This window comes from Megalobrama amblycephala, linkage group LG24 (assembly GCF_018812025.1).
Source record: "Megalobrama amblycephala isolate DHTTF-2021 linkage group LG24, ASM1881202v1, whole genome shotgun sequence".
In the NCBI taxonomy this organism is placed as follows: domain Eukaryota; kingdom Metazoa; phylum Chordata; class Actinopteri; order Cypriniformes; family Xenocyprididae; genus Megalobrama; species Megalobrama amblycephala.
The window spans coordinates 29,777,239-29,804,638 of NC_063067.1; the positions used below are offsets into that span (position 1 = coordinate 29,777,239).

A 27,400-nucleotide genomic window follows, 5' to 3' on the forward strand; every position below is an offset into this window, starting at 1 on the left:
ATGGTAATATTGATACAGGTATTAATAATAATAATAATAATAGTTGTAATAGCAATGATGATAATAACAATAATAAAATTAATATTAATAATGGTAATACTGATACAGCTATTAATAATAATAGTAGTTGTAATAGCAATGATAATAATAATAATAATAATAATAATGGTAATATTGATACAGCTATTAATGATAAGGTATTATAAAGCTGTCTCTGTCTTGGTTTGTGTAATTTATAAAAAGTTAAGTAAAGAGTTATTTTAAAAAATTAAAAAATAAGTAAAATAAACCCGTCATGCTTTTATTTTGAAAGGCACACTTTGAATCGGCACTCCTCGCTTAGCGTCGGTTGCTTCGCGGTGCTTGTATGGCGAATGACAGATGATTATAAACGCTGTTGTTATTTTCCATCTCCGCTTATAAAGGAGTCAAGCGTTTTTGTTTTGTTTTTTCGCTTTTATCCGTCATGTTATGTGTATGACTGGTCTGATTTAATCGCCCATTGGATTATAAGAGAGCTGTTAGACTGCTGACATCGTCCTTATTCTTTCCTCCGGTTCAGCCTGAAGAAATTCCTGCACAGATCCTCATCGACACACATGATGGACGCTTTTGATGAACGCCCGGCCAATATCTGCATCTGAATCGCCATGTAGGCATACTGTAGTGTGTAACAACGCTCGCGATGCCTGTGAGCAGCTGTCAAACCTGGTGAAGTCTTCAGAAATGAGAGGTTAGATATGGAAGAGCAGTGATTTGGGAGATGGGTGAGTACGAGGAGAGCTTTCGTGGGCTCGAGGGGGATTCGGGTCATTTCCCCCCCCCTCCGCCGCTGCGGCACCCTGGCGGCCGCGAGCGAATGAACATCCAGAAGAGCAGCGTCTGCTCCAGGGCTTACTTCGTGGTGGTGATGGCCTTCTTCCACATCTACATAATTAATATCATAGCTTTGCTGCTTTATGTGCACTATAACACGGGGTCTGGGGAGCAGGATGTGCCCCTTGAGAAGAGTGTCCCGCGACCCATGCCCACTGAACACCAAACCCCGTCACCAAACCTGAGCCCGGAGCTCTCCTTCCATCTGCCTCGCCTGGAGGGCATTCGGGTACATGCACTCATTATTCATTATGAGATATGATGATTTATGCTTCTGTCCTGTTGTGCCTTTCCAAAAGATGATTTTATATATAACACATTTGTTTTTGTTTTTTGGCATTATACTCTACCAGTCAAAAGTTTGGAAACATTACTATTTTTAAAGTCTCTTATGCTCATTATGGCTGCATTTATTTCATAATAAATACTTAAAAAAACAATAATATTGTGACATATTATTACAATTTAAAATTATGGTTTTCTATTTTAATATACTTTAAAATATAATTTATTCCTGTGATCAAAGCTGAATTTTAAGCATCATTACTTCAGTCTTCAGTGTCACATGATCCTTCAGAAATCAATCTAATATGCTGCTTAATATTCTTTTATAACCTGTGATAATTTTTTCAGGATTATTTTGATGAATAAAAAGTTAAAAAAATATCAGCATTTATTTAAAATAAAAATCTTTGGTAACAATATACACTACCATTCAAAGGTTTGGGGTCAGTAATTTTTATTCTTTCTTTTTTTTTGAAAGAAATTAATACTTTTATTCAGCACGGATGTGTTAAATTGATAAAAAGTGATAGTAAAGATTTATATTGTTAGAAAAAAATTATATTTTGAATAAATGTTGTTCTTTTTAACCTTTTATTCATCAATGAATCTTGAAAAAAGTATCACAGGTTCCAAAACAATATTAAGCAACACAATCAAATAGGGCTGGACGATTAATCGAAAAGTAATCGAAACCGAAATTCAGAACCTCTAACCGACGTAATTTTCCCATGTCGGTTATTTCGGTTTTTTAATCCTGTTAATACTTCCCCCTTAAAAACATAACTGCGTGTATAGCCACGTGACTCCGCCCAGTCCAGTCAGTGGCATAAAAGCAAAACACGGAGGTGAACGCCGGTTCAACCAACACATAGTGATGGCACGCGAGCGGTGAGCCTTGCGTCTTGACTAAACTTTGTCAGTTGTATTTGTTTTATGGTTTGGACATTCAAGCGATTAGACGATCGGATGTGTATTATTATATCGAGCTACCGCGCTCGCATAGATATATACATAATTATATCTATGCCGCGCTCGCGCAGCTGCATGTGGCACGAACACTCATACAAACAGCTGCGCAAAACGTGAAGATCGCGCGCACACAGAGGAACGCAGAAACTTGTTGTCAGCGCTGTCCTGTGATTTGTCACTAAAATAGCTTAGAAACTCAAAAGTTATAGCATCTATTTTTTCTACTTTTGAAGGAACTATTTACAACCCACAGCTTCACAATTAATAGAGAGACGGTATGACTAATTCACACACGCAATCACTACTGGTACTGTGCTAATTTATCTTTATCTGATTTACAACGAGCAGAAACCTGTAAGAAATGTTACAAACCATAGATAAAATAACTGCTGATAGTGAGCTATGATGTCAGATCACTCTTTCAATAGGAAAAAAAAAATCCCACCTTAATAGTCAATCATAGGGTATTTACTGTACAAACCTTGTCAGAAAAAATCAGAAATAAAATAATCGTTCATTAATCGTAATCGAGGTAAAATGTTCAATTAATCGAGGTTTTGATTTTAGGCCATAATCGTCCAGCCCTACAATCAAATCATCATATCAGAATGATTTCTGAAGGATCATGTGACACTGAAGACTGGAGTAATGATGCTGAAAATTCAGCTTTGATCACAGGAATAAATTACATTTTAAAGTATATTAAAATAGAAAACCATAATTTTAAATTGTAATAATATTTCCCAATATTATTGTTTTTTTCTGTATTTATTATGAAATAAATGCAGCCTTAATGAGCATAAGAGACTTCGTTCAAAAACATAAAAAAAAAGTAATGTTTCCAAACTTTTGACTGGTAGTGTATATCTCAGGTTCTGAGATAACATTCATATATTTGTCTGTTATAAATTAATGTATTTTGGAATATATACAATTTAGCCCTTAAGCTGTGTAAATTTAATGTCAAGTACAAAGAATATCAAGTACACTATCAGTGTATTGTTATACTAAAAATACATGAAAAATTAAAATTTTGTGCATGTTTAAAATAATTATTAATGTGTCCCTCATCACCACCCTCATTTAAAGGTGCAATATGTACATTTTAGGAGAATCTATTGACAGAAATGCAATATAATATACATAACTATGTTTTCAGTAGTGTATAAAGACCTTACATAATGAACCATTATGTTTTTATTACCTTAGAATGAGCCATTTATATTTACATACACCGCGGGTCCCCTTACATGTTTAGTCGCCATTTTGCGCCGGCAGGTTTCTACAGTAGCCCTAAACGGTCAAACTGCTTCACAGAGCGTGTTTGCTAGACTAACTGCTCTCTGCTGTCTCAAGGCAGGAACACACCAAGTCGACGGTCGGCCGTCGGGCAGTTTTTGTTTGTCGGCCGACTAAGTTTTCTCAGTGTGTTCCACACCATCGGCTGAAGTTGGTCCTCTTCGGCTTTTTTTTTTTTTTGGCCGATTCGACATGTTGAATCGGCGTCGGGCCATTTGATCATTCTGATTGGCTGGTCAGTTACTGCCACCTGCTGGTACAAAAAAAAGGCATTTCATCTTACGCACATGCTACTTGGCCGTCGGCTGTCGAGCGTCGGTTTGGTGTTTCAGGGCAACTTTGGACCCAGACGCTGTTGATGTGAGCCAACCCCGCAGTCTGCTTTCGTCGCCACTAGTTCGTCGGCGTCAGTTTGGTGTGTTCCTGCCTTCAGACGATGACATCTTTGTCCTGTGTTGACCACAGTAGCTTCTCTATATTGCAATTCACAACCTTAGTTCACCCAAAAATGAAAATAATGTCATTAATTACTCACCCTCATGCCGTTCCACACCCGTAAGACCTTCGTTCATCTTCGGAACACAAATTAAGATATTTTTGATTAAATCCGATGGCTCAGCGAGGCCTGCATAGATAGCAATGACATTTCCTCTCTCAAGATCCATAAAGGTACTAAAAATATATTTAAATCAGTTCATTCTTAATATTATAAGGCGACGAGAATATTTTTTGTGCGCCAAAAAACAAAATAACGTCTTTTTCACAATATCTAGTGATGTGTGATTTCATAACATTGCTTCTTGAAGCTTCGGAGCTTTACGAATCAAATCGGTGGATCAGAGCTCCAAAGTCACATGATTTCAGCAGTTTGGCGGTTTGACACACAATCCGAATCACTGATTCGACACAAAAGATTCATAACGCTCTGAAGCAGTGTTTTGAAATCGGCCATCACTAGATATTGTTAAGTGTTTTTTTGTTTGTTTGGTTTTTTGGCACACAAAAAATATTCTCGTCGCTTCATAATATTAAGATAGAACCACTGTACTCACATGAATTGATTTAAATATGTTTTTAGTACATTAATGGATCTTGAGAGAGGAAATGTCATTGCTCCCTATGCAGGCCTCACGGAGCCATCGGATTTCATCAAAAATATCTTAATTTGTGTTCTGAAGATGAACGAAGGTCTTGCGGTTGTAAGACCACCGTCATGAGGGTGAGTAATAAATGACAGAATTTTCATTTTTGGGTGAATTAACCCTTTCATTTTAAATGTAGACTTATGAAAAACATTTTTTATTCAAACCAGTAATACAGTAAGACTGAAATTCAGAAAACATTTCTCCCTTAAATTTCTAATTTTAAGCATTTTTTTGCACATAGAAAGTGTTTACATTTTTATTATATGCATCCCACTGGAGGCGGTGTTATTTTAGTATTTATTAATATTTTGAATTTGCTTATATTTTCAGTTTTTATTTTAGTTTAGTTTTACTAGTTTTATTATGTGCTTGTTATGTGCAGAGCAGGCAAAGAAGAGAAGAGGTGGATCCAAACTGTAGCCAAACATAGTTTATTAAACAAAACAAAGAAGATAATCCAAAACCAGAAACATAAGATAAATAACAAGAGCAAAATAACGCAACAGCATAGACAATGACTGAATCTGAGGGTTTATGCTGCCTTCACGTGCTATCGGAAATGGAATGATAATTCCACTGAAGTTGTGATTATGAGTTTATCGCATTTAAGTTTCGAAATGGGAGGGTGTTCATGTGCAATTTTTCCCTTGAAACTCGTATTTACGATAATTTAGAGAGCATTTGAAGGCAGCATTAAATATGCAGAACTAACTAGGAAACCAGATGGGACACAGGTGAAAGGAATCGATAATGAGGAAAACCGAATCAGTAACCAAGGCTGTGTTTGAAATACCCTCATTCACTATTTCCTACATTAGTCCACTAATATAGTTCACTTGAAGGAGTGAATGAAAACGAGTGAATTCAGACACTGAATGTGCCGTAAGGGCTGCCACTTTTGCATAGTTTGTGCTTGCCTTTTAATAATCATTTGAAACTTAGTGAAATGAAAAGATTTATCTTGAACTCTGTCATGGAAACTAGCATGTATTAACCTAAATTAAACAATTTGATAATCAATTAAAAAGGAATATTACACTGTAGACACATTGGACCGTCTTCTGATCAGACGTGGGAATTCATTCAGCGTGCGACTCTCACAGTGCATTATGGATATTCTCTACCTGTTGAGTGTACGTCAGTTGTACACTCGTTATTGTGGTGCATTATGGGATTGAATGAGAGCACTCAAAAACGTCCACTATGGTTTCGGATACTGCTACAAATGACTGTCCCCTCAAATAGTGCCCTATTTAAAGGGTTAGTTCACCCAAAAATGAAAATTCTGTCATTAATTACTCACCATCATGTCGTTCCACACCCGTAAGACCTTCATTCATCTTCGTAACACAAATTAAGATATTTTTGAAGAGCTCTCTGACTCCTCAGTAGACAGCGATATAATCAACACTTTCAAGGTCCAGAAAGGTACTAAAGACATCGTTAAAATAATCCACGTGACTGCATTGGTTCAACCTTAATTTTATGAAGTGACGAGAATGCCCAAAAACAAAACAAAAATAACGACTTTATTTAACAATTTGAACTGCAGCTACGTAAGGATAATGACAGGGAAGAGAAGAGATTGTTGAATAAAGCTGTTATTTTCATTTTCATTTTGTTTTGTTTTTGCGCAAGTATTCTCGTTGCTTCATAAAATTAAGTTTGAACCAATGCAGTCATGTCGACTGTTTTAACGATGTCTTTAGTACCTTTCTGGACCTTGAAAGTGTCGGATTTCATCAAAAATATCTTAATTTGTGTTCCGAAGATGAACGAAGGTGTGGAACAACATGAGGGTGAGTAATTAATGACAGAATTTTAATTTTTGGGTGAACTGTCCCTTTAAGTGTATGGGGCAATTTTAGACGCAGCCTATGAAAACAAACGAGAAGCAAGAACATAGGAGTTGTGTCCCAAATGACGCACTATACACTATGCACTTACACACTATGTACTTATGCACCATGTACTCTATGTACATGGAGTATTTTGTCATTCAACACTGAAATCTGATAGCCCCTCCTCCTCCGCTATGTAATTGAAGCTGCGACAGTTGAATACATGAAGTGTCCAACATTACACACTTTGTTTTTTCTGTTAATTTAGTGCATCATCCAGGTATTTAAAGTGCACTTTTTCTTTTTGAAATTTTCAAGCACTACTTGCACTATTTATACATAAAAACATCATAGAATAGTGCATAAGTACGCAAATTGGGATGCATTCATAGGGAATAAAGGGCACAAGAACAGGAACAGAGGGAAACGATGAAAAACAAACTAAAAGTTCATAAAACAGAACATTTCCACTTTCTTCCACTTTTATTAGTTTCAGTTTTAGTACTTTTACTACCACAATATTAACTTTTTTTTTTAGTTAGTTGCCAAGGCAGAATTTCTAGAAGTTGTTGTTTTACATTTTTTTTTAATCTAATATTTTATTTTATTTCAGCTTGATTTTAGTTATTTCAAGACAATTTATTACTGTGCAGAATTTAAATAATCGCATATCAATAAATTATTTGTTTTGATATATTTAAAAATGCCATTAATATCCAACTATGCCAGCTATCCAAGTCATTATTACAATATTTGATATTGAAGACAGTGAGTAATGCTACCCTATTTATATATGTGTAATCCAATGTTAATGAGACTTACATTTTTATATTTTCTACTCAGGTTGGGCATGTGCAAAGAGTTTCTCTCGTTCCTGACCGGACCCATAACATGCGCACCCTCAGCTTGAAGCCACTGCTGTTTGGTGAGCTTCCAGTTTCTGCTGTAGAGATTTATTTTTATATATTAAATCTTGAAGTTTTGAGTTCGACTCATTAATTATGGATGTAAAAGCAGCACTGAGATTTGTGACAGGAAATGGACACGTGATTCTAGTTTTAAAAAAACACCTTAAATCGTTTAATATCTTTAAAAAATATAGTACAAAGATCTTCTATTATTTACAATATTATGAACACACTGAGATACGTTTTTAAACTCCCTCTTTGTCCCGCCATCTGAAACTCTACCCTCTACACCGATGGCTTTTCCACTTGCGTGCTGCTTGGTTGAGGTGCCGCTGGCGTTTTTCCCAGCTGAAAGCTTTGGTGACTAGCAGTCTCTTGCCCGTCACAGTCCCCGTCAACAGGAAGGTTCCTCCGTCAGGATGGTTGCGGGTCAGGTTGCCCACACAGGTGACGTCTCGCTCCAGCCACAGTGTCAGGCGACTCCTCATTTCTCCTCCCAGCAGCGGACCGTGCTTTAGGACCTCCACCCGAGAACCCAGGGAGAACATGGTCAGGACGGAACTACTGGAGTTCAGTTTGGATAGACGCACTTTAACCACTAGTGGAGAGAAGGAAATAAATGAGTAATGAGATTAGGCATTAATCATTTTTGATGAACAAGCAAAAACTAGTGTTTCTTACCAAAGTCACTTTTACAGAAGAGATCGAGCAGTTCTTTGGATGACGTAGCCTCCTCTAACTCACAGTCCGTGCAGCTCGCACGTGGCATCACTGAAACAAACCACAAAAACCGGTTTGATGGAGAAAACCCAGCATTGTTTTTGTCTGCGCGACTCTGTGAAAGTATATGGTAGGGAAAAGATCTTTGTTTACCTCGGCCTTCATTGCTGGTGCCGTTTTGCATATGCGCAACTGAGGAAATGCACATTAGGTGATCTTTGGGAAACTGGTCACATTGTAGTATTCTGGGCCAGGGGTAACCGTAGCAGTTCATGATGGGGGCGCAGCTGTCCCGTACTGACACACACAAACTCCTACATGGTGAAATGATCCTGAAAAGGCAGAGGAAAACTCACATTCACTGACTGTTTGGAGCTTTGTGATTTGATTTGATTTGGAAAAGTAGCTAAAGATGTCAGGTTTCTTAGCCAACAGATTGAGAAGTATTTTCATTGGTGGTCTCGGCCCGTCACAGAGCCAAATTTAAGATTTGGAGCAAAGCATTAAAAGATTAGTTCACTTTCAAATACAATTTTTGAAAAAAAATTTGAACCCCCATGTCATCCAAAATGTTCATGTCTTTCTTTCTTCAGTCGAAAAGAAATTAAGGTTTTTGAGGAAAACGTTCCAGGATTATTCTCCTTATAGTGGACTTCAATGGGCACCAAATGGTTGAAGGTCAAAATGACAGTTTCAGTGCAGCTTCAAAGAGCTTTAAACAATACCAGACGAGGAATAAGGGTCTTATCTAGCAAAACGATCGGTCATTTTCGAAAAAAGTACAACATTATATACTTTTTAAACACAAATTATCGCCTTGCACATGCTTCCGCTTTCTGTATTCTTCAAAAAGCTTACGTTGAATGTCCTACGCCTTCCCTATTCTACTTACAGAAAAAAACGTAACTGAACCGCGTTTGTTCTGTAAGTAGAATAGGAAAGGCGTAGGACATACAGCGTAAACTTTTTGAAAAATACGGAAAGCGGAAGCATGTGAAAGTCGATCATCTGTTTATATAAAGCATATACAGTTGTATTTTTTTCGAAAATTAATGATGGTTTCGCTAGATAAGACCCTTATTCCTCGTCTGGTATCGTTTAAAGCCCTTTGAAGCTGCACTGAAACTGTAATTTTGACCTTCAACCATTTTGGGGTCCACTATAAGGAGAATAATCCTGGAATGTTTTGCTCAAAAACCTTAATTTCTTTTCGACTGAAGAAAGAAAGACATGAACATCTTGGATGACATGGGGGTGAGTAAATTATCAGGAAAATTTTAATTTTAAAGTGAACTAATCCTTTAAAATGGCAACAATTGCTATTGTTTATATTGCAATTTATATTTATCAAATTTAAACAGAAATTAATTAAATCCGATAAACACATTCTTGCGTAAGCAAGAGTATTGTCCTTGCTATATTGTCATTTCTTTTGTGGCACAAACTTCATTGCAGATGATTTTCACTTCCATTTAACATTTGTACTCATTTACATGATAATGACACCATTTAACATGTAACATTGACCAAAAGCCACAACTGAAAAGATATCCACAGTATATATTTTTTAACATCATCTAGTTTTGAGGGTTATCGTTCCTGCCAATCAATGAAACCGTTTACTGTATTTAGAAATAAGTCTTACCTCTCGAGGCACACGGGAGCGAAGAGCGAGCACAGGAAGATGCGGGCGTGCGGGTGGCACTCCCGGGCGAGGAGCGGCAGCCAGCTGGTGCTCTGCTGAACCGCTTCAGCCGGAGATTCGTGTCCCAGCAAGTTGGGCATCCGCATGCTGTTGTAGCCCAGACCCTGGCACAGGGCCATGTTGGTTGGGATGGGCACACAACGAGAGGATCCCTGGAGTTCCCAGTGTCCGTTGGGCATGGCATTGATGCCTAGGCCAAGCAGCAGCAGCAGTAGAGCGGGCGCTGTCAGCATCATAGTCCAGAGTGGTTCAGAGAGTTGGAGAGTCAGTGTAAGGTAGTGTCAGAGTGAATCAGTAATAGGTGTATTTATACGCCACTGCCTGAGGCCCATTTGGGAGAGGGCGGGACTTTGCAGGATGTGTAATCGGATTGGTTAGGGAGGGTGTGGATGTGTGACTGTGTGTGACTTGCCAGTTGTTCCGTTTCTCTGCTGGAGATGATGAACAGTGAGCTCTACTGTACCACACACTTCCTTTCTTTTTGCTCTCTTTTTTTCCTGAAAAGTGTGACTATTATAACACAACAGATTACCCATGAGGCAGAGGAGGTGTTTACATGCTCATGGATGGATGGATGGGCAGATGGATGGATAGATGGATGGATAGAATGATGGAACGATAGACAGATAGATAGATGGACAGAAGGACGGATGGAAGATGGTTGGATGGATGGATGGATGGATGGATGGATGGATGGATGGATGGAACGATAGATAGATAGATAGATAGATAGATAGATAGATAGATAGATAGATAGATAGATAGATAGATAGATAGACGGATGGATGAACAGACGGGCAGATGGAAGATGGATGGATGGAATGATAGAACGATAGATAGATAGATAGATAGATAGATAGATAGATAGATAGATAGATAGATAGATAGATAGATAGATAGATAAAACTATCTATCTATCTATCTATCTATCTATCTATCTATCTATCTTTTATATATATCTTTGTGTTTACTGTATGAGAAGTTGTCAGACAGTGAAAGCGTAAAGCTGAAACCACTAAGGAAGGGTTGGCTGTGACAGAGGTGTGTGAAAGGAAGTGTGTAAGTGTGAGAGGGCGTCTGTGCGTGTGTGATGCTGAGGAGTTTTTCTTCCCCTGCTGGGAGCACTACACAATGTCTACCCCAAAAATGGCCCTCACTTCCTGTCCGCTCCATTCCCAGGACCCTTTCTTTCCCCTGATCCATTCTAATGAGTTAGAGAGACTGCATCTCTCGCAGACAAACCATGCGGAAGAGCTTTATGAAGAGCGTGCGTCTCTGTGCGTATGTATGTTTATGTGTTATCTGCATTTGAATGGCACAAAACAATAACGGTGATAGATAACACTGAAACCTATATACAGCAATCTAAGTCATTGAGCACTCTCACCCATCCCAGAGAAACAATGGCCCCCACCAGAACGCATTAATGGCACAGTCTCATTAACACTCTCAATGGGTCAGGCAATACCATGAGTCTTAAAGAGGGGGATGGGCGCATTTCATTAGATTTGACAACTTAAAGTGTTAGTTCACCCAAAAACAAAAATTATCCCATGATAATTGGAATAGGTGTATATGGCTAACTTCTTTCAGACAAACACAACCTGAGATGTATTTAAAAATATCCTGGCTCTTCCAAGCTATATAATGGGGGGCAAGATTTTGAAGTCCCAAAAAATGCATCCATCCCATCATAAATATAATCCATACGGCTCCAGGTGGTTAATAAAGGCCTTCTGAAGCAAAGTGATGGGTTTTTGTAAGAAAAAATATCCATATTTAAAAGTTTAGAATCTAAAATAACTAGCTTGTGGCAAATGAGTAATCCTTTGACGCGATGTATGACGCAGGATGTAAGAGTATCAAAAGCTTAGATGCCTCTTGTGGTTTAAACAAATAGGGCAGTGTAACAGATTTAAGCTCATCTTCTCTTAGATCAAAATCGTCAGACATTTCTCTTTCGTTTTAGACTTCTATTTTGTGACCGGTGTTTTGCTTTGCTCTATCCTCTGCGCTTCTGCGTTCATCATTACATCATGCACTGAGTCAGAGGTTACCCTTCCGCCACAAACCAATGAGTACGGCCATCTGCCGGAAGCTAGTTATTATAGTTAATAAAGTTTTAGATATGTATATTTTTCTTACAAAACCCATCGCTTCGCTTCAGAAGGCCTTTATTAACCCCCTGGAGCCGTATGGATTACTTTTATGATGGACGCAAAATCTCACCTCCATTCACTGCCCATTATAAAGCTTGGAAGAGCCAGAATATTTATAAAAATATCTCTGATTGTGTTCATCTGAAAGATGAAAGTCATATACATCTAGGATGGCTTTAGGGTGAGTAAATCATGGGATAATTTTCATTTTTGGGTTAACTATCCCTTTAATGGCCACTGCACACAATATTAGCTATATAATGTGACCACTACCCAGATTAAACAAATCTTAATATATACAGTACCAGTCAAACATTTGAGTACATCATTATTATTATTATTTTTTAATAATACTATCAAAGTCATCAAAACTATAAATTAACACAAAAAAAAAAAAAAAATTTTTAATTGCATTTATTTATTTTATTTATGAAAATATTTATTTCCAAATAATATATACATTTTATACATAATGATTTAATTATTTAAAAAAAATTCTACATAACAAATTTTAGTCATTTAAGCATAAACCTTTTAATTCAAATGTTTTTAAGATAATGGGAAACAACAAATTTAGTCCAAACTTCTGTGACTTCAAACTTCTATTTTATTTTTTTTCTTTAAGACAGGTCATAACCAAAGTCAGTTACATAAAAAGGTAGATCAGTGTAATTTGAATATGAAAATTAAGACTGATTACCCCTTGGCTAACTGCTCAGACTAAACCGACTAAACAGCATTAGTAGCTGTGTTCATGCAACTGACCTCAGGCTAAATGGGGTTTTTTTACTACCAACTTCTGTTCAAGCCATCCTCACATTCACCTGGAAATGTTGGTTCTCGCCAAATGAGAATTGATGACATTAACACCCATTTGCAGTGAAGTGCGGCGGTGGGCAGGTCTGTTGATTAGCCCTGCATAGTGTGACTGAGATACTTTAATCCTTTAGTCTAATCTCATAATGTTGACGTTCTCTCTGTCTGCCTTTCGGTGGAACTCTCACAGACACTTACTTCTACAATAGATCAAACAGGGATGCTCTGAAATCATGCCAGCTTTTAAGACACCCTTAACACATTGTTAAGAGGTGTGCTGGGATCTTCTGCTGATAAGCAACACCTTAGCAACCACATAGCAACGGTCTGGCATTCACCTTACCACCCTAGCATCACTGAGTTTGCCACCCTTAAATAGCAACTAAACTATTTATTAAACTATACCTATACTAAACTATACTATACTAACTGTAATCAAATAAAAAAAATGCAGAGGTTTTTATTTGCAAAATAAAAGTCTGCTATATAAATACCAGCCATACCTGATCACAGATAAATGTTACATATTTAAAATTCTATACTGTTTTGTTTAAACAAATTGAAAGTAAAACACTAAACTAAAATCAATCATTTTAAATGCTGCACGTTAAAGGGATAGTTCACCCAAAAATTAAAATTCTGTCATCATTTACTCCCCCTCAAGTTGTTCCAAACCTGTATACATTTCTTTGTTCTGCTGAACACAAAGTAATTTATTTGGAAGAATGTTTGTAACCAAGCAGATCTCGCCCCCCATTGGCTACCATAGCAGGGAAAAAAATACTATGGTTGTCAACTTTCACTCAATCCATATTACGCCCTACTCTGACTAATGGACCTTTTCTCAACACCAAATACAACATATTATTTATATAAAATAATTTTTATTTAACAATATTTAAATGAACAACAATAGCCATTATAATTGACAATAGGAAATAAACAATTGTACAATTCAGTCAAACGTACAAAAGTAGTGCTCTACACGAAGTACAGTAAGTTAAATATAGCCTTAATATTAAATTATTAAATTTAACATTTCAATTTGTTCAGGAACAAGTAATAGATTAATAAGACCAATGATTGCCTGTTTTATGTACCCAAAATGAATTATGTCTCATGTTTAACCACTATAAGAGCCAGCGGCAAATCCCTGAAGCACTGACCGAGATGAAGCTGTTCTCGGCGGGTACACGAGCACTGAACGGCCGCTGACAGCCTGGAGCTCACATATGCGAAAACATCTAAACAAATTGTAAAATAGGCATTATGATTAAATATGAGTCACATATTTCAGGTCTAAACAACTACATTCCCACCTTAAAACTACAGTTTGTGGTACAACAAGTGTGGTATTTGTAAAAAAAAAAAATGGTGGATTTGCTCGGTCACCATGACAGTCGCTTCAAACGGAGTGATATAAACGGTGAATAGGTAGGAGTGCTGTTATCACTAGAATATCACACGGCTCTCAGCCAATCAGATTCGAGAACAAGAAAGAACTGTTGTCTATCTATCTATCTATCTATCTATCTATCTATCTATCTATCTATCTATCTATCTATCTATCTATCTATCTATCTATCTATCTATCATCAGTGGCATGCGGTCCATATAAGCTGTGAATGACTAATATTAGTCAGCAACTAATATTAAATTAAATTACTATTAAATCCCTTGTTTGAGGTGTACCATAAAGCCTACATGTTTGGAAATGCGTATGTAACTGTCTGTAATTTATTTATTTGCCAAACGACGGTAATTTTATTTAAATCTACCAGTTACGGAGACTTCCGGGTAAGCGGATCTACAGCAGCTTTTGCGCCTTCGCGCTTTTGTTAAGGATCTTCATCATTGAACCGCGTTCTCATTGGTTTGCTGGCCTATGGCAGATTACATAGCAGGATAAGCTATGAGCGGATCGCTCGCCCAAGAGGAAAAATGAGCTGCTGCCAGATCTCGATCACCGAAAATCACATTGTATTTGATACAAAACTAACTAAAAGTAGCCAAATGGGGAAAAAAATCATAACTAAAACTATTTTTATAGTATTTAATTTTCTACATAGAGAATTTTTTTTATGAAAACTTAAGACAGTCCCACTGTAACTAGGCCTATCAGAGGATGTTAATCGATAGTCTGTGCGTTTGCTAAAAGTCATCAGTTTGCACAATTTCAACTTACACTGCGTTCCAAATTATTATGCAAGAGACAAATCAGTAAGATTTCTGTACAATAAACATTCAGATTTTAGTTTTTCTAAGAAAATGTTTGTTCATTTATTTATCCATGTCTTTTTAGATAACTGGTATCAATCTCAGACAAAATAATTTGCCAGATCTATGGAAACCCTACTTAGAGGTTGTTCCACATTATTAAGCAAGTCACAGTTCTCATGCCATATGGAGAGGAAGAAAGATCTTTCTGAAGATGGAAAGCATGAAATGGTGCAATGTTGTGCAAAAGGCATGAAAACAACTAATATTGTGTGAAACTGAATGGAGATTATCAAATTATCATAGATTTGTGAGTGATTTAGAGCACAGCAGAACTCGGTCAGATAAAGGCTTATTAATGAAAGTTCCTGTCAAAAAATTAATTGTATTAAAAGTGCAGCTATAAAAAAAGCCAGTGTTGAGCAGCAAACAGGTATTTGAAGCTGCTGGTGCCTCTGGAGTCTCAAGAAGCTCTGCATGCAGGCTGGCAGTTGTGTGTAAAGATGCATTTCAGCCACTCCAAACCAAACCTCACAAAGAGAAACATTTACAGTGGGTTTAGAAATACATGAAGACTCATTTTTAAATAGTTTTATTCACCGACTAATGCCGTACTACAATGGATGGTCTAAATGGATGGATTTCTGGATGGTTGGTGAATGGCCACCACGTTCCAACAAGACTGCGACGTCAGCAAGGAGCTGGTGGGTGATGATTTGGGCTGGAATACTGGGAAGTGAGATGGAGGGTATTAAAATGACTTTTGCAAGATATGTGGGGTTCATAACTGGCCATTTTCAGCTATGGTATAAAAAGGAGGATAGTGCACAGTACAGTGCACTATTGTACATTGCACTATGCACTATCCCATGCTGCAAAAATACACCACAGCAATAAAACTGTTTGAAAATGTATTTCTACACCCACTGTAAATGTTTCTCTTTGTTAGGTTTGGTTAGTGGTGTCTAAAATGCATCTTTACGCACAACTGCCATCCTGCATGGTGAGGTTCTCAAGACTCCAGAGACACCAGCAGCTTCAAATACCTGTTTGCTGCTCAACACTGGCTTTTTTATAGCTGCCCTTTTAATAAAATTCTTTTTTTTTGACAGGAACTTTCATTAATAAGCCTTTATCTGACCGAGTTCTGCTGTGCTCTAAATCACTCACAAATCTTATGATAATTCGATAATCTCCATTCAGTTTCACACAATATTAGTTGTTTTCATGCCTTTTGCACAACATTGCACCATTTCATGCTTTTCATCTTCAGAAAGATCTTTCTTCCTCCCCATATTGCATGAGAACTGTGACTTGCATAATAATGTGGAACAACCTCTAAGTAGGGTTTCCATAGACCTGGCAAATTATTTTGTCTGAGATTGATACCAGTTATCTAAAAAGACATTGATAAATAAACAAACAAACATTTTCTTAGAAAAACTAAAATCTGAATGTTTATTGTACTGAAATTTTACTGATATGTCAATTGCATAATAATTTGGAACGCAGTGTATTTTTAAAGAATACTGATATTTTTATTTATTATAGCCTACTTCTATTTATTATAATTACATTTTATTTTTTATTTATAATAGACTGCTAATATTTATTTTATACTTAGTTTTAATTATTAGTTTAAAAATACTTCTGGCATACATTTAAATTGACGCAATGATGTTTTTTATTTGTCATGTCTGATTTAGGTCTGTGTCCTAAACTGATACGTTTAAAGGTGAAGTATGTTGTTTCTGTGACACTAGCTGCACCTAGCGGATTACAAAAATACAGCATATTTTGCAAACGCACCTTTCGCATGTCGCGCCTCCATCGACTCAAACATCACAAAAGCTCTTACAGGTGTTTGTGAAGGCACGTCTCAACAGGTAAATATGGGCTGCTCTCAATAAAAGGTCCAACATATTAGAAATACTTTTCGCTGTGTTGCTATTTGTCATGAGCAAGCAAATGAATAAACTAACACTGAGAACGCGAGCGTCTCGCATATTAGCTATAAACCCATTCAACGTAACTGCATTGGCCACATTTTTTTTTACATGATGCACCACCCGTACCTGGTTTAAAAAGTCACCGCTCGCCACTGCTATATATATATATATATATATATATATATATATATATATATATATATATATATATATGACTCTTTGGTACGTACCTCAGTATTGAAGTCACGGTTCACAGTTTGGTACAGCAGAGGGGAGAAAAATAAACTTAAAATTGCTCTTTTCTCTACTTTTTTTTTTTTTTATTAAACTGGTTTATTGAACAAATTGTGTCTCTCTATTTAAATAAATTCAGCTATAATTGACATTTTCTTAAGGATAAAAAAAATCTATCTCAGCCAATGCGGTAAACTATATACAGGGAGCCCTTTCTTGCACATTACTATAATATTAAAGGTTACAATTACTTTTGAATGGTAGTACATATATAGTTTATCATTATAATTCATATTATTGGTTGGGGTATGCAATCTGACATCTGCATGTTGATGTGTGTTCCAGAGATCCCAGGATTCCTGAGTGTGGAGGAGAGCAGTGTGGTGATGCAGCTAGCCCAACTGAAGGGCCTGACCCACAGCTCTCTCCTCACGGCCCCTGACAGCCAGGAGGAGCAGCTCACTCAAGATGAGCTCTTCAGCCTGCTCGACCTCAACCAGGACGGTCTTCTGCAGAGGGAGGAGGTCAGGCACAATCATTCTACACTTCACTGCTAGTGTTGAACCTTAAACGTATCAGTTCAATAGCTTAAAGAGGGCAAAAAATGAAAATTCTGTCATCGTTTACTCACCCCAATGTCTTTGCAAACCTGTGTGACTTTTTTTTACTTCTGTGAAACTAAAAGCGAGTTGTGGTGGAGGGGAGTATTTCACTGAATAATAACTTTCGGTGTATCGCCAAAACATTGTAGTGCTTCTTTGATAGCTTAATATCTCATTTGTTGTTCCACGGAATAATCTCATGGAATGATGTGAGGGTGAGTGAATGATGACAGAATTCTATTTTTAGGTGAACTCTCCCTTTCGAGGATGAGAGTGAGCATGGAGAGAGCTGAGAGAGATAGAAACAGAGAAAGCAATGAAATTAATTTTCCTAGAGCTAAAAGCATCTGTTCTGCCACAGATTTTGAGTCTGTCCCATTCGACTGATGGATCTTGGCTAAGCTCATACAATTTACGGAAAATCCACACCGGGCTTGAGACCAACCCTTCTGGTAAGTGAAGTGTGTGTGTGTGTGTGTGTGTGTGTGTGTGTGTGTGTGTGTGTGTGTGTGTGTGTGTGTGTGTGTGTGAAAGAGAGTGGTGGGTCTGATACAATGACACAACATGCAGTGTTTTCTAGCAGCTTCCGGATGGATCCTATTAGTCTCATTAATATGAGGGTTACACACACACACACATCCGCCTCAAATACGGACTCACTGAGGTTGCGTCCCCTCTTCCGGTCCCCCTGCCCTATTGTCTGGAGAGCATCCCGCTGTGGTTTGGTTCCGGAGGGGAAAGAGTGAAGACTCACTGACCTGTGAATAAAGGAGAAAAATAGAGAAATGCTATTCTCTTTATTCTCGCCTTGTTCATTGTAACGCTGCCGTCAACTATAATATTTTTTTGCTGTTTGCTGAGACGTGCATCTCTGCGACTCCTGCTCATACTTAAAGTTGAGAATTTTAAACGCACCCCTAACCCTAAATATTAATCCTCAGCATGTAACTTGTCCCACACCATTTGTGATTTTTGGAACCTACATAAATGATAACTGAAATCATGCAGCTTGTTGATGAATCACAATGAGTCACAATGAAGGAGGGATCCAAGCCATATATAGAGACTAGGATATCATAGAGACTTGTAAATGAGCACTCTTGTCTTGGGCCTGAAGGAAACCACTTAGAACACATCAGCAACCACGTAACAGTGCATTAAAACATTCAGAACATCTTAGCAACCTTATAGCAACATCTTTGCAACCACATAACCATAAACTAGCATTACACCACTCATATTTTCTTTAAAGATGACCTGTTATGCAAAATTCACTTTTACATAGTGTTTGAACACTGATGTGTGTCGACAGTGTGTGTAAACAACCAGGCTATAATGGTAAAAATCTGCCCATTACTTTTTTAATAATCCCCATAAACCAGAAGCGGTGTCTGAAAATACGCTGTTCCAGATTTCTCCCTACTCTGATGTCACAAGCCCCGCCCATGAATGGTGACGATCTAACTTCCGTTTTCGGTTTAGGTCTTTTGTATGTGCTTCATGAAAAATGATCTGTTTTATTCAAGATAACTTAAAAGGAGCGAGCAAAGATGAGGATAACTGATGTCCCCCACATATGTAGATTGATATTAAAGGTGCCCTAGAATGCTTTTTCACAAGATGTAATATAAGTCTAAGGTGTCCCCTGAATGTGTCTGTGAAGTTTCAGCTCAAAATACCCCATAGATTTTTTTAATTCATTTTTTTAACTGCCTATTTTGGGGCATCATTATAAATGCACCGATTCAGGCTGCTTCCCCTTTAAATGATCACGCTCCCCACCCCCAAGCCCGCGACTCTATAATACATAAACAAAGTTCACACAGCTAATATAACCCTCAAAATGGATCTTTGCAAAGTGTTCGTCATGCAGCGTACCCGATTATGTAAGTATAGTATTTATTTGGATGTTTACATTTGATTCTGAATGAGTTTGAGGCTGTGCTCCGTGGCTAATGGGCTAAAGCTAACATTACACACTGTTGGAGAGATTTATAAAGAATCAATGAAGTTGTGTTTATGAATTATACAGACTGCAAGTGTTTAATAATGAAAATAGCGACAGCTCTCTTGTCTCCATGAATACGGTAAGAAACGATGGTAACTATAACCACATTTAACAGTACATTAGCAACATGCTAACGAAACATTTAGAAAGACAATTCACAAATATCACTAAAAATATCATGATATCATGGATCATGTTAGTTATTATTGCTCCATCTGCCATTTTTCGCTGTTGTTCTTGCTTGCTTACCTAGTCTGTTGATTCAGCTGTGCACAGATCCAGACGTTAATACTGGCTTGTCTAATGCCTTGAACATGGGCTGGCATATGCAAAAGTTGGGATCGTACATATTGCGTCACAAGTCGTTAGTGTTATGTTGAGATTCGCCTGTTCTTCAGAGGTCTTTTAAACAAATGAGATTTACATAAGAAGGAGGAAACAATGGAGTTTGAGACTCACTGTATGTCATTTCCATGTACTGAACTCTTGTTATTCAACTATGCCAAGGTAAATTCAATTTTCAATTCTATGGCACCTTTAAAAAGCTTTTTTAATTTTTCTTCTTCACACTAACATTTACATATTTAATAGAATAAAACACCTATAACAATGTGAACTAGGTAGTTTCGCTGAATACCTTAAAAGTCCATAGATATGCCGACAGTTCATACTGCTGTTAACACTTTCTCTGACAAGTGGATGCAGTGAGACCAGTTTTCTGGTTTGGTCATGTGACGTTCAACATATACACTGAGGACACAGTGGATTAATTTTATTTATGAAAGAAATAAGGTAGGCTGAAGAAATTAGGTAAAGTCTTAAATGTTTGTGCAAATCATTTTACGCCGGACTGCTTCACAAACAATGGTCAGTTCAATGCTGGATTTGCACAAAAGTTAATTATAAAAGATGGGTCGATATAGCCAATGCGCATGTGCATTCCTAAGCGCGAGTCTCAGGTTTCTACTGGAACCGGAGCCTCTAACAGCAGCTGCAGTGACGCAATAACTTTATTAACTTTTACTTAGAAGGTGGGATGTCTTCCGCCATATTGCACATTGCAGTTTCTCCCATTCATAACTAATAGGAGTGAACCTTATTTCTATATCTATAGTCTTTAACCTGTACAATAATTTATAGATGATCATGACTGAACATGCTAATCAATAAGTTTAATAAAGTTAATTCCACAACAACTACATAAATTCATCAGCTAACCATTCAGAAACGTCCTGTTGCATTCGAACGCCGTGTCTACACCGGACGCAAGCGGCGCGATGCTACACGACAAAAGGCAATGGAACCAATTATAATCAGTAATGCCTCATTCTGTTTATGATGTACTGACATGAAGGACAAATGCTTTGCAACGAGTGTAGATAGCTTTTAGCTGTCGCGACACGAGCGACAACGTTTGTGTCCAGTGTAGACATGGTGTAAAAGTTGTAACTTCTTCCTGAGTCTCTCCGTTCGAACATATAAGGCTGAATACCGCTGCTGACAATTTATGACATTTTGGCTGCGTGAGATTCTCCTGTTTTGTTGTTGCTGGAGTATCCGAAGCACAAGCTGTAAAGGCTCTGCCCTCTTTATAAAAGGGGGCGGGGGACAGCAGCTCATTTGCATTTAAAGGAACACACACAAAAACGGCATGTTTTTGCTCACACCCAAATAGGGGCAAATTGGACATGCTATAATAAAAAATCTGTGGGGTATTTTTGAGCTGAAACTTCACAGACACATTCTGGTGGCACCAGAGACTTATATTACATCTTGCGAAAAGGGGCATAATAGGTCCCCTTTAAAAATGAAATCTAAATTCCAGTTAATATTTTTTTTTTATCATGACATCTTTGCTTTAAATGGTCAAATAGAAGCATAATGTGCAGAATTTGATTTTATTGCTATGTGACTGAGATTGCTGTCTGGTGTGTGTATGCAGGAGTTTTGTCTCTGCAGGAGTTTAAGCGTGTCAGTGGTGGAGTGTTGCAGTACAGCGGAGCTGGCCAAGGTTTGGATGGCCACGCCAAGGTCAGGCAGAGAAGCACACACACACAACTTTATCTCGGAGAGGGCACACACCACCTGCTGAAGAGCATCAGAAATAGGTAATACATTCTGATGGCTGCAGTAGTGGTTAAAGCTCAGGGCTGGGAATCAAAAGGATCCTGATTTGATCCATCACAGTTATGCACTCAAGCAACACACTTAAAGATAGTTCACCCTGAAATGAAAAGTCTTTTATTGTTTGATCCATGTACCTTCTCATACTTAAAAAGCAATAAAGAGAAATGCAAAATTGTTTGTTGTTGATTTTTTTTTCTTTTTGTTTAAGAAACAGAATAAGAATTGAGCTATTTTTTTATTATTATTATTATTATTATTTTTTTTTTTTTTTTTTCAAGGATAAAAATGAGTTTACACCTTTAATATTTGATTAATATACATGGGCGGCCCTAAAACTGGCCTTTTTCAAATGACCAGAAGGTACATGGACCTTCGCTTTTACTCAACCTCATATCATTCCAATCCTTTACATGTTTTAATCCATTTGTTTTGGACTTCTCATTGACTTTCTATGTATGAACAAATGGTTAAAACGTGTTTTGTTTGGTTTGGTTTTGGGCACCTCATCGTAGACTTTTCAACGTTGAAATGTGTTTTTTTTTGTTTGTTTGTTTTATGTTTTTTTTTTGTTCACCTTGTTGATATTCATTGAATGAACAAAACAGTTGAAATGTGTTTTTTTGTTTGTTTGTTTAGTTTTGTTTTGGTTCACCTCTTTGACTTTCATTGTGAATGAACAAAACAGTTTAAATGTAGTTTTTTTTTGTTTGTTTAGTTTTGTTTTGTTCACCTCATTGACTTTCATTGAATGAACAAAACAGTTTAAATGTAGTTTTTTTTGTTTGTTTAATTTTGTTTTGTTCACCTCATTGACTTTCATTGAATGAACAAAACAGTTTAAATGTAGTTTTTTTTGTTTGTTTAATTTTGTTTTGTTCACCTCATTGACTTTCATTGAATGAACAAAACAGTTTAAATGTAGTTTTTTTTTGTTTGTTTGTTTGTTTTATGTTCACCTCATTGACTTTCATTGAATGAACAAAACAGTTTAAATGTAGTTTTTTTTGTTTGTTTAGTTTTAGTTTTGTTCACCTCATTGACTTTCATTGAATGAACAAAACAGTTTAAATGTAGTTTTTTTTTGTTTGTTTAGTTTTGTTTTGTTCACCTCATTGACTTTCATTGAATGAACAAAACAGTTTAAATGTAGGGTTTTTTTTTGTTTGTTTGTTTGTTTTATGTTCACCTCGTTGACTTTCATTGAATTAACAAAACAGTTTAAATGTAGTTTTTTTTGTTTGTTTAGTTTTAGTTTTGTTCACCTCATTGACTTTCATTGAATGAACAAAACAGTTTAAATGTAGGGGTTTTTTTTGTTTGTTTAGTTTGTTTTATGTTCACCTCGTTGACTTTCATTGAATTAACAAAACAGTTTAAATGTAGTTTTTTTTTGTTTGTTTAGTTTAGTTTTGTTCACCTCATTGACTTTCATTGAATGAACAAAACAGTTTAAATGTAGTTTTTTTTTGTTTGTTTAGTTTTGTTTTGTTCACCTCATTGACTTTCATTGAATGAACAAAACAGTTTAAATGTAGGGTTTTTTTTTGTTTGTTTGTTTGTTTTTGTTCACCTCGTTGACTTTCATTGAATGAACAAAACAGTTTAAATGTAGTTTTTTTTGTTTGTTTAGTTTTGTTTTGTTTCACCTCGTTGACTTTCATTGAATGAACAAAACAGTTTAAATGTAGTTTTTTTTGTTTGTTTAGTTTTGTTTTGTTCACCTCGTTGACTTTCATTGAATGAACAAAACAGTTTAAATGTAGTTTTTTTTGTTTGTTTAGTTTAGTTTTGTTCACCTCATTGACTTTCATTGAATGAACAAAACAGTTTAAATGTAGTTTTTTTTTTGTTTGTTTAGTTTTGTTTTGTTCACCTCGTTGACTTTCATTGAATGAACAAAACAGTTTAAATGTAGTTTTTTTTTGTTTGTTTAGTTTTGTTTTGTTCACCTCATTGACTTTCATTGAATGAACAAAACAGTTTAAATGTAGTTTTTTTTGTTTGTTTAGTTTTGTTTTGTTCACCTCATTGACTTTCATTGAATGAACAAAACAGTTTAAATGTAGTTTTTTTTTGTTTGTTTGTTTGTTTTATGTTCACCTCATTGACTTTCATTGAATGAACAAAACAGTTTAAATGTAGTTTTTTTTTGTTTGTTTAGTTTTGTTTTGTTCACCTCATTGACTTTCATTGAATGAACAAAACAGTTTAAATGTAGTTTTTTTTTGTTTGTTTAGTTTTGTTTTGTTCACCTCATTGACTTTCATTGAATGAACAAAACAGTTTAAATGTAGGGGTTTTTTTGTTTGTTTGTTTGTTTTATGTTCACCTCGTTGACTTTCATTGAATGAACAAAACAGTTTAAATGTAGTTTTTTTTCTTTAGTTTAGTTTTGTTCACCTCATTGACTTTCATTGAATGAACAAAACAGTTTAAATGTAGTTTTTTTTGTTTCTTTAGTTTTAGTTTTGTTCACCTCATTGACTTTCATTGAATGAACAAAACAGTTTAAATGTAGTTTTTTTTGTTTGTTTGTTTGTTTTATGTTCACCTCATTGACTTTCATTGAATGAACAAAACAGTTTAAATGTAGGTTTTTTTTTGTTTGTTTAGTTTTGTTTTGTTTTGTTCACCTCATTGACTTTCATTGAATGAACAAAATGGTTGAAATGTAGTTTTGTTTTGCTTTGTTTTGTTTCGTTTTGTTTTAGACACCTCGTTTACTTTCATTGAATGAACAAAAACAGTTGAAACTGTTGGGGATAAACAGTTTAGGACCCTTGAAACCAGATATGTTGAATAAAGACCCGGAGTCAAAGTTTTAAAAAGATTAATAAATTGAAGAAAAATTTATTGAAAAATAGTTTGCAGTTTCATCAGCAGAAGCCAGCTTCAAGTCTCACAAGGAGTTCGTAGGCCGCTCTGCATACATTCACATTTCCACAACAATTATACTCTAACAGAGTCAACTAACTACGTCATTACTTCAGGTTGAATGATTCTGATTGGCTAAGGAAAATAGACAAGATTAGAAATTTTCCACACGTGGACAGATAGTAAGAAGCATATCTCCCTTTGTTACGGTGATGACGAGGGGACCCTGGATTTAGGTACCGGATGTCCTTTTGGGGTCATGACACAGTGTCTGCTGGTCTCAAGCAGAATCCCAGCTGTGCAGGATCCCTTTGTACTGGACAAAACACTTAGCGCACATACACAGATACACATGATTCACAGCTTCTTCAAGGCTGAAGTTGATCTGAGCTCTGAGCTTTGAGCAGGAAACTTTCCCCAAAACATACTGATAACATGTTCTTTTCTCTCAGTGAGAGGTACAGAGGAAATAGATGCTTTAACATACATTGAAGAAGTCATTCAAATAATTTAACAGAAATATAAATGTTGATTAATAACTTAAAAGATATATATTGAAGCGGCAGTGGATTCCAGAATTCCATCCCTTCAAAACACTCAAGTCATACATGTTTGGAACGACATAAGAATGAGTAGGCTACATTTTGAAAAATGTTTCAACTGTTTTTGTCCAAAACAAAAAAGAAAAGAAAAGAACCATTTTGTTGATATTCATTGAATGAACAAAACCAGTATAAAAGCACAGACAAACTATTTGTTTTTCTCCAGAGTGACCCGTTTAACACGCCTGCCGTCCTCATTGGTCGATCTCAGCGAGCCAATGGAAGTCGTCCGTTATGAGCAGGGCGGGTATAGCCACGCCCACCACGACAGCAGCCCCCCCAGCCCTGACAGCAGCTGCGCCCACACACATCTGGCAGCAAATAACTCCGCCTCTAACCAAGTTGCATGCAGGTACATTTTAAGACGTTTTGCATCCAATTTGATTGACTCGTAAAATTGTTGCAGCATAATAAAGGTGTTTCTATTTCCCAGGTATCTGACGGTCCTGCTGTATCTGAACTCGGCAGATGGAGGTGGAGAGACCAGCTTCCCTGTGGCTGACAACAGGACATACGAGGAGGAGGTGAGCCATGTCTTGTTTCTATGGCAACAGGGGGAGGTGAGCTCTGTTGCCATAGCAACCAGCCGGTGACAGGAAGAAGGTCTTGAATTGTGATGGCTATCTTGATGTTATTGCAGTGTTTATGGCTTCATTTGAAAACTGTGCGCGTTTCAGGTCTTAGGTGATCTCTCTCAGCAGTACTGTGATAAAGGAAATCTGAAGATCAAACCTGTTGCTGGAACTGCTCTACTGTGGTACAACCACCTTTCAGATGGCAATGGTGATTTTCATAATCATTCCAAACTTTTGACCGTCATGTATGCATCATGAATATTAATGAACTCATGTTCTTCTCCATTCGTTTCCGTCAGGTTGGGTTGGAGAGTTGGACGAATTCTCTCTCCACGGCGACTGCTCGGTCACTCGGGGCTTCAAATGGACAGGAAGTGTGTGGGTGAACATCGACCCCGACCAGCAGCGTCAGGAGCGCTACCAGCGTCTGGTCTCGTGGCATCCAGAGGAGCAAAGCAAAAGGCCAGAGCATGGAGACCTTCACCAAGACCTCTGAACCAGACCTCCTGTCAGGAGTTACGCTTCTACGCTGATCTAGAATCAGTTTCCGCTAGGAAAGACCTCATGTGAAGCCTGGTCCAGTAAGAGATATACCCACTGCTGCAAGCTTGACCTTTATATAGCTGTCACCCCCCTGCTCCGGTGACATATCATTCAATATTCATGAGTTCAACTGGGAAAATGATAGCTAAACTTTCAGTGATATAATTTGCTGGTTTCGCACAAGATATGTATTCTTTATTTATGAAAGATTTTATTTATTCAATGTTGCATATTTATTGAAATTATTTATTTGTCATATCGCCATTTATTAAATTATTTAGTATTTTATTATTATATATATATATTATATATATATATATATATATATATATATATATATATATATATAAATGTGTGGTGTGTACATATATATAAATATAGTCACATAATGTGTGTCTATTTATCTCAGGTTTGGTTAAACACAGGTTGTCTTTTTCCATTTTAATGCACTATTTCAAACAAAGAAATTGTCAGATATGTAAGTTAAATTAAGTAAGAAATAAATTCATATTGTAGAACAGTATGGGTGGTGTGTTCAGTTAATTGGTCAACTTTTTGTAAGAATTAAACACTCACACAGATTTCACAGGGCACGTTTTCCCCACAAGAGGGCGTCATATTCACTTACACGAACAAAGATCTCCACTTACGGATGCACAGCAGCTATAATGCCCTCTGAGCATTTATAAGTCGGCAGTGTAGGGAACTTCGCATTCCAGGGCCCAGTTTTATGGCAGGGACCCTTTCTTACTGTAACAGTGGAGAAACTTTTGCAACATTTTGGTTGGTTCTTGGTCTAGCACAAACAAATGTTTAATATCATCAGATAAGGATGCTAAGACAACTGACAGACATCTCAAGCGTGGGAAGTCCAAAGGCAGTTTCGTCCCTGCACCCATCTTGAGACTAATCCCTGAGGATTCAGCCAACTCCCATAAAATTCCTT

At 36.8% G+C, this 27,400-nt stretch overlaps 2 protein-coding genes across 3 annotated transcripts; one reads left to right on the forward strand and one right to left on the reverse strand.

The window, feature by feature from the left end:
- Positions 1-373: 373 nt before the first annotated feature.
- p4htma (prolyl 4-hydroxylase, transmembrane a) lies at positions 374-26,977 on the forward strand. The gene is made up of 9 exons (XM_048178361.1): positions 374-1,105; positions 7,259-7,340; positions 17,469-17,647; positions 18,087-18,177; positions 21,676-21,841; positions 25,503-25,688; positions 25,770-25,860; positions 26,014-26,119; positions 26,211-26,977. The coding sequence occupies exons 1-9, from the start codon at positions 764-766 to the stop codon at positions 26,405-26,407; spliced, it is 1,440 nt and encodes a 479-aa protein (XP_048034318.1). The 5' UTR covers positions 374-763; the 3' UTR covers positions 26,408-26,977.
- Positions 7,352-10,407, reverse strand: LOC125260150 (secreted frizzled-related protein 5). Of its 2 annotated transcripts, XM_048178363.1 has the most exons (4): positions 9,689-10,407; positions 8,197-8,375; positions 8,005-8,094; positions 7,352-7,921 (listed from the first exon to the last, which is right to left on the reverse strand). In XM_048178363.1, exons 1-4 carry the CDS (start codon positions 9,982-9,984, stop codon positions 7,602-7,604), a joined length of 885 nt encoding a protein of 294 aa, XP_048034320.1. In that variant the 5' UTR covers positions 9,985-10,407; the 3' UTR covers positions 7,352-7,601. The 2 variants fall into 2 exon arrangements, with proteins under 2 accessions (XP_048034320.1, XP_048034319.1); XM_048178362.1 differs by having other exon boundaries at positions 8,005-8,375.
- Positions 26,978-27,400: the final 423 nt, after the last annotated feature.

What these genes read in the sequence shown, in the direction of transcription:
- p4htma (XM_048178361.1), top strand. Translation starts at nt 764, where the DNA reads ATGGGTGAGTACGAGGAGAGCTTTCGTGGGCTCGAGGGGGATTCGGGT. An exon ending in CTTGAAGCCACTGCTGTTTG is followed by an intron (nt 7,341 to 17,468) that starts GTGAGCTTCCAG and finishes TGTGTGTTCCAG; the next exon opens with AGATCCCAGGATTCCTGAGT. An exon ending in GCTTGAGACCAACCCTTCTG is followed by an intron (nt 18,178 to 21,675) that starts GTAAGTGAAGTG and finishes GTGTGTATGCAG; the next exon opens with GAGTTTTGTCTCTGCAGGAG.
- LOC125260150 (XM_048178362.1), bottom strand. Translation starts at nt 9,984, where the DNA reads ATGATGCTGACAGCGCCCGCTCTACTGCTGCTGCTGCTTGGCCTAGGC. An exon ending in GCTCCCGTGTGCCTCGAGAG is followed by an intron (nt 8,376 to 9,688) that starts GTAAGACTTATT and finishes CTGCCTTTTCAG; the next exon opens with GATCATTTCACCATGTAGGA. An exon ending in CTTCTGTAAAAGTGACTTTG is followed by an intron (nt 7,922 to 8,004) that starts GTAAGAAACACT and finishes TCTCTCCACTAG; the next exon opens with TGGTTAAAGTGCGTCTATCC.